Here is a 7,199-nt window from a genome sequence, read left to right as displayed (position 1 = left end):
CTGTTTCATTAACAATTTATTTGAAAAATACTTTTATGTTTAGAAGTTCTAAACAAGAACCGAACTAGAATAAGAAGAAAAAACCAAATTCAAACTGAAACGGTAACCAAAACTACACGCCCTTATGCAGCTATAGCAATAAGATATAAACATACACCAGCTAATTCGGCCTCTGGTTTTGATAGAGAAAGACCAAAAAGATAATCCAAAAAGTGACTACAAACAGAGGCAGTTTCTTTCATTTTACGACATCACTGAGAAACATTAGCCTCTTGTATTATCTCAGGATTACGTAAATATATTTGGCATTCTGCAAAGTATCTGCGGTTAAAAATGTCACTTCTAACAAACAGATCTAATGATTCCCTGATCCTTAAACCACATTTCATGTACTTGGAATTGCCCACCAGCAAATATGCAAGTCTTCACAATAATTTACTTGCTTCCATTTTGTTTTCCTTCTTTGTCCCCTTCTTTGTCCCCTTCCAGCAAATAAACCACATTTCATGTACTTGGAGTATTATGGATTTATTAAATATTGAAGTGGTCCATCGTCTACACTTGCTTAGCAAAAGGGCACATCACTAAACTATGTATAACAGTTTTAAACTCAGAATTACGGCATGGACAAACTTGACTTATAGGAGGTGACACAACTTTAATTTCTTTTAATTTTTTTAAAAATTTATTCACATAGAAAGGCATCTATCTGAGAGGCGCCGCGGGAGGTCCTCTAATAATAGGTTGGCAGATAATTTTTTATTTTTTAAATTTTATTTTATATTATATAATGTTAATATGATAAAATATTATTTACAACATAATCTTTTACTATTGAAAATATTTCTAATAATTTGTTTATTAATTTTAACATATTAATTTTGTAATACTGAAATTATCAGTGATATGTTTATTAATTCACCCTGGCACGCATGCAATTCACCCTGGCACGCATGCGAACAGGGTTGGTGAGTAATTAGGCCTACTCCCCTATTGGGCTTGTACTCGTATCTGACCCGGATTGCCCTGGGTCGCTGGTCCAGGCTCGTGAAGTCGAGCCGTCTTTCGAGCGTATGATCTGATGGGCTTTGAACCTGTGGCCTTCTTTTGGATCCGGCCTTATTCCTGGGCTAGAAAAGATCTGGAGGTTATCAATTGCCCCTTTACCTCCTCAGCAGTTATTCCATGACTAGTGAGGGGGTAAATACTTAGGCTCCGTTAATGACCGTATAGCTCGAGAACGGCTCTTGTCAAAACGTCCTTTACTTGCCCTTTTTATTTCTTTGTCTCTTTACTTTGATGTTTGAACGTATGGCGATCTGGAGATGTGTATTTGGTGATGAATGGTATTTCACCTCGGTCTGTACCTCACTATTATTATTTTTTACTCAGGCTGTCTTCTAACTTCGTCAATTTTACTTAATTGATGGACTAGGCTAGTTGTACTGGGACTTTGTTAGTCGAACTGACCCGGGATAAGAGCTCGGAGTCTGATTAAGCTTCTGACTTGTAATTTTTCTTATTCTCATGAGGGCATTTTTGTTTTTAGTTCATGACCTCGCCAGTGCTACGAGCTCGGATATATAATACCTAGAGGAATGTCTTATTTGCACGACTGCCTCGTTTTAGACAATTTTAAATTTTGTTCTCGCTACGAGCTCAGACATCTTATCCCTCTGGAGGTAACCTTTTGGCGACTAGTGCGGTCTGAGTTGTGTACTCCACTAGGATAGGGAGCTCGGTTTTTTGTCGTTTTCCTCTCCCGGGGTCATCTTTGCTAAGTGTTTGTTTACTGTGAGTTAATCCAAGCTGTGAGCAGGGTCTCTCGCTTTTGTTTAGCCTTTTGTGTTTTTCTGCATTTGCAGGCTTTTTTATGTGGGGAGCTCGGCTCTCTGGTATGTCCTCTATGCTCAGCTTTATTCAGCTTGGTTGTTTACTTGTCGTGAATCCGTCTGTACTGCGGATTAAGGAGCTCAGATTTTTGTTCTTTACTTAGGCTTTTAGGCCTATAACTTATGATGCTGCCTGTGCAACGGGCTCAGGAGTTCGGAATTTCGCCTTCCTCACTTTGGTGCCCTGAGCTCTTTTGTGAAGTCAGACTTAATTTCTTGCTTTCTTGTCGAGTCTTATTCGGGCTGTGTTTCAGTCTGACTGCTTGTTTGTTCGGTTTTAACTTTTCTTTTATAGGCTTATAGCTTTGTCGGTCCAGATATGAGGCCCCTCCAAGCTTCGGGGGAGATCGACCCTAGATTGAAGAGGTCGGACTATCTGTTTTGGATTTGACCATACTGCGGTTCGATTCTTTTGTATCCTGATGAGTCAGGGCTTTCTACTGCCCCATTCGGTCGTTCAGAATGGTTTATTTGGCTTTTTATGTTGCTCATGTCTCCTTGATTCTTTATCTGAGCGTTGGGCTCTCGTGTATGTATCGGTTGGTTAAGTTTTTTAGCCCCGAGTGTTTATGGGTTGTCTGCTCTCAAGCGTTTTGCGGGCTCTTTGCTGCCTGGACCTCTCTCTAGGCCAGCTGAGTTGGTTTAGTGTTAGCGGTTAATTCTTGAGGTCGATGCCTCTTATGATTGCCCCTGATTCTCTGTTTGACCCTGTATTTTGGTACGCATTTTGCTTAGGATTCGCCTTGCCTTAATTCGGTCTGCCTATTGGGTTTACCAGTACCGAGCTCATTTATGCCTCAGTACCTTCTTGAGGTCGGCATGACACTTTGGCACTTTTGGCTGTTGTGCGAGATCAAAGTCTTTTTACCTTGTGACTCGAGCTCCTTTGGGAGGTCGGAGTTTAGCTTTTCATTTATGGCCCCGTGCCTCAATCTTTTATGTGAGGTCGAAACTATGTTCTTATGAGTTGTTTTTGCGTGTGGTCGTTGTATACCGCTGTTTGTTGTGAGTATGTGATACCGGAAGACCTCTGTAATACCGGGCTAGACTCCGGTATCAGAATTCCTACCGTCCGGTGGAATCTCAGGTGTCGGAGACTTCTAGAAGGGTTTTAATGCATTTTATGCTTTTAAGCAAGAAAGAAAATGAGTTTTTGCATGAAAATAGCATTGGAGGAAAACTCGGGTTCGGCCGCCGAACATGCATGCGCTTCGGGAGTGCTTTAGGCCCCCGAAGGCATAAGTGAGGGAAGTCCAGGTTCGGCCGCCGAACATGGCATGCATGCGGAGGCACGTTAGGCCCCCGAAAGTGGCATGGCCAGCTACCTATAAAGGGGTCCCCATGTCCGAACGGGTGAGCTTTTTCTCCCCATTTTCGGCCAAGGTGAGTCTCTGCTGCCCTCATGCCGATCTTGAGTTCTTCCTTCAAATCTTCCACGATTTTATGAGTTTTCATCTTTGTTTTGAAGATTTTTAAGCAAATAGCAAGTTTTGGAGCTTGGAGGTTCAAGGAACTTGATCTCTCCCATCTCCGAGCTAGGATCGTTTTTCCTCTCGATCTTCAAGAGGTAAGAGCCGATCTTGAGCTCATTATATGTTTTAAATAAGTTTCAAGTTGATTCATGGGGTAGAAATGCATGCTTAGGCTAGTTGAGCTTTGTTAGGTTTTGTGTTGTGTTTATGGGCAATGTAGGTTGCTGAGTTGCTTTTGATGTGTTGTAGTTGGGGTTTAGGATAGTTTGAAGCCCCTAGGAGCTTATGTATGTGTTTATGCATGTTTTGGTTGAGTTGTATGCATGATTGAAGGTTTTGGGAGGCAAATGTGCATAAGAGCCGAGTTTCTGCCACTTTGGGAGAAACTCAGGTTCGGCAGCCGAAGGGACTTTCGGCCGCCGAACTTGCCTGTGGAGGCCAGCTTTCGGCTGCCGAAGCCTGCCCCCGAAAGTGGACTTTCATCTCTGGAGGGGACTTTCGGCCGCCGAAGGTGCTGCCGAACATGCATGAGTTTCGCCTCTGGAGAGAACCTTCGGCCGCCGAAAGTGCCGCCGAAGGTGCATGACTTTCGACTCTGGAGGGACTTTCGGCCGCCGAACCTGCCGCCGAAAGTGCCCTGTTCAGCCCTCCTTTGCATGAATTCTTTGATTGTTTTGAGTTGTTTTAGGGGGATATTTTTAGAGTCATGTTCTAGTATGTTTGGTCCCTTATTTGAGTCCACCTGTGTAGGTTCGGACCCAAGGAACCGAGGACCCCAGCAGTGAGTCAGCTGCTTCAGTTCATTGTCAGAGTTAGCCTGAGGTGAGTAGAATAAACCTTATGTTTTAAATTAATGCAAGTTTTAGCATGAATCATGCATCACGAATGCCATGTGATATAATAGGTTGTTGCATTAGAACCCACAAATATGTTGCATTGCATTCTTTATTGTGGATGTGGGTGAATGCTGTATGATCCAATTAGTCCCTGAGGAAAGACCAGGACCCCATTCTACGGCCTGGCACGGTATGAAAGATCAGGACCCCATTCTACGGCCTGGCACGGTATGGAACGCGAAGACCAGGTGCCCAGATGAGGCCCTGGGGCAATGGTAAGTAATGTTATGATATGACAGGAAGACCAGGACCCCATTCTACGGCCTGGCACGGATATGATGCTGGGACTATTTGGTGACAGGTTTACCCTTGATATGATTTGTCTGTGATATGATGCATTACATGATGGCATATGTTTTAAATGTTTTAGTATTCTGCTCACTGGGCTCTAGTAGCTCACCCCCCTTTTCCTATATCCCCCAGGGTTGCAGGTACGGACTAGATCAGGAAATCCAGAAGAGTAAAGTCATGTGATTTGTAATAATTAGATGTGGACATGATGATTTGTAAAATGATGTAAGGTTATGATCAGTCATGTTATGTAATATTGATATTGAGGATTAAAATTGTGCTTGACCATAATATGTTTGAATAATCCCATGTATATACATGATCTAGGTTTTATGATGTTTATGTTCAATCAAGCTCGATGTTTGATGAGATACCCCATTGGAGCATGTGATGAGACTCCAGTGTGTGGTTTATGTTTATGTTTATGTGCATGCACAGGTTGAGCTTGGTAAAAGAAAAGAAAAAGTCCTCATGTTTATGTATATGTGTGATCATGTATGGGATTTGACAGGTATTCAGGATGTATGTTAGGCTTGCTACGGGTCCCGACGACCTTATATCGATCTGAATCCTAGCGCCGGTAGCGGTCCGGTTTCCGGGTCGTTACAACCTCTAAGGATCCTGGTCTTTGTTGCTCCGGGAGATCTTTGAGATCTTCGCCGGCTGTATTTTGCTTCGGGAGGTCTTTTGAGATCCTCGCCGGCGGTTTTTGCTCCGGGAGGTCTTTTTGAGATCCTCGCCGGCCGTTTTTGCTCCGGGAGGTCTTTTTGAGATCCTCGCCGGCCGTTTTTGCTCCGGGAGGTCCTTTTGAGATCCTCGCCGGCCGTTTTTGCTCCAGGAGATCTTACGGGATCCTGACCGTTTTTGCTCTGGAGAGATCTTGTTGATCGCGCCGGCCGTTTTTGCTCCAGGAGATCTTACGGGATTCTGACCGTTTTTGCTCCGGGGAGATCTTGTTGATCCCGCCGGCCGTTTTTGCTCCTTTTTGAGGTCTTGCGCAAGATTCAGGCTCATTGGCCTTACTGTCACTTGGTCATCTCAGCTGGTTTTATGCCTAACTGAGGTCTTGGACAAGATTCAGGCTCATTGGCCTTACTGTCGCTTCGTCATCTCAGCTGGTTTTGTGCCTAACTAAGGTCTTGGACAAGATTCAGGCTCATTGGCCTTACTGTCGCTTCGTCATCTCAGCCAGTTTTGTGGTGCCGGGGGCCTTTTGGGAGCCCAGCCACCTACCTCACTGAGGTCTTGCGCAGGATTCAAGCTCATTCTTTCTGCAAAATAAGAGCTTGCACAGGGCGTATATAACGAGGATGCTCGTTGTTAATTCAATAATATTCATCAATAAATAATATGTCGCACATGTCACTTTAACTTTACATTTCAGTTTTCAATTTATAAAATATTATGCTTGAACATGTAAAATATTGTGGAAAGTGTAAGTATTATTTACACTTTATAATTCTGTAATCAATAATAACTGCAAAACGATAAATGAAAGTTGTGTAAAAGACTCTTGATTTTGAGGTTTGTCTGGTGGTGATGATGATTAATAATTAATTGCTTGCAGTAGTTGTGGATCATGCATAAGCTAATTTTAATAAATCATTTATGATGGCATTATTGTAATATCTGTAAAGAATTTGGGTACTTACCTCCCAGTAATTAAGAGCCACATCGACCACTTTTGCGTGAGTTGTGTTGACGCGTCACTTTATTCCAATCCCATCAAACTCAATCTCAAAAAATTGATAATTTTGGTATTTGGCCGACCTGCTGTAGTCCGAGCTCCTCTCTTATCCACGGGAAAAAACCTCTGAAATCGCTTCCAGGCGAATCTAGCAGGACCCACACATTCCGCTAAAGCCAACGGAATTTGGCTCCTCAAAACATCAAGCTCCTTTTTCTTGGTAATTGCGAACTTCCAGAACTCCCTTGAGTGCATTTTCAAGCAAAAGGATCTCAACAGCTGTAACAGCCCATCACCGTCATCCACCTCGCCATCAGGATGATCGGAGTTCTCGAGGGACTTGAGAGCGGCTTCTCTATGTTCATCCACGCGCTCGAGCGCGATCTCCATGCTTCCGTCAATAGTAACCTCACGCTTCTTGAGAGACGCGAGCTTGGCCTTGATATCATGGCCTAGGATCTGGAGATTGTGCTTGAGAGCTTCCGATTTCTTCTGGAGGTTCTGCTCGAGAGAGGTGATGCGGTCAAAAAGCTCCTTGCAAAGAAGAGTACAGCTTGTCATAACTGAGGTCTGACGCTGGAAGTCATCGAAGCTGAGGCAAGTCAACTCGGCTAACTCGCCTGGATCGGGGATCGACCCCATGGCTGGTGAGAAACGGGCACCGGAAGTAACCCAACGGAATCGAAGTTTGATTTGGTCACGTGCTTCAGAGGGAACGTCGAAGAAGAGGAAGATGAGATGTATGCATTCGAATTTTGAGGGCTGTCTGGCCGTTCGACTAGAAATACGAGACCGACTACTTCTTCCGACCTGGCCAATTGATGAATCTGATGGTGTCTGCTTTAATTCTTGAAGGTTGTGGTTTCTTCCATGTCGTGACGGCCTCACTTGTTGGAGCTCGACCAGACCAGCGACTTCCTCATTCAGGTCGGCACATCTTTGGCAACTCGAGCTCTTTCCA

At 43.9% G+C, this 7,199-nt stretch overlaps 1 protein-coding gene across 1 annotated transcript; it reads right to left on the bottom strand.

Moving 5' to 3' along the window:
* Window positions 1–6,262: 6,262 nt before the first annotated feature.
* Window positions 6,263–6,880, bottom strand: LOC122722392 (FRIGIDA-like protein 4a). Its single transcript, XM_043953082.1, has one exon. It carries the CDS (start codon window positions 6,878–6,880, stop codon window positions 6,263–6,265), a length of 618 nt encoding a protein of 205 aa, XP_043809017.1.
* Between the last annotated feature and the right edge of the window lie 319 nt (window positions 6,881–7,199).

Source organism: Manihot esculenta, chromosome 18 (assembly GCF_001659605.2).
Source record: "Manihot esculenta cultivar AM560-2 chromosome 18, M.esculenta_v8, whole genome shotgun sequence".
In the NCBI taxonomy this organism is placed as follows: domain Eukaryota; kingdom Viridiplantae; phylum Streptophyta; class Magnoliopsida; order Malpighiales; family Euphorbiaceae; genus Manihot; species Manihot esculenta.
Note: the sequence above shows the minus strand (reverse complement) of the source record. Positions and strands in the feature narration are given on the sequence as shown.

What these genes read in the sequence shown, in the direction of transcription:
- LOC122722392 (XM_043953082.1), bottom strand. Translation starts at nt 6,880, where the DNA reads ATGGGGTCGATCCCCGATCCAGGCGAGTTAGCCGAGTTGACTTGCCTC.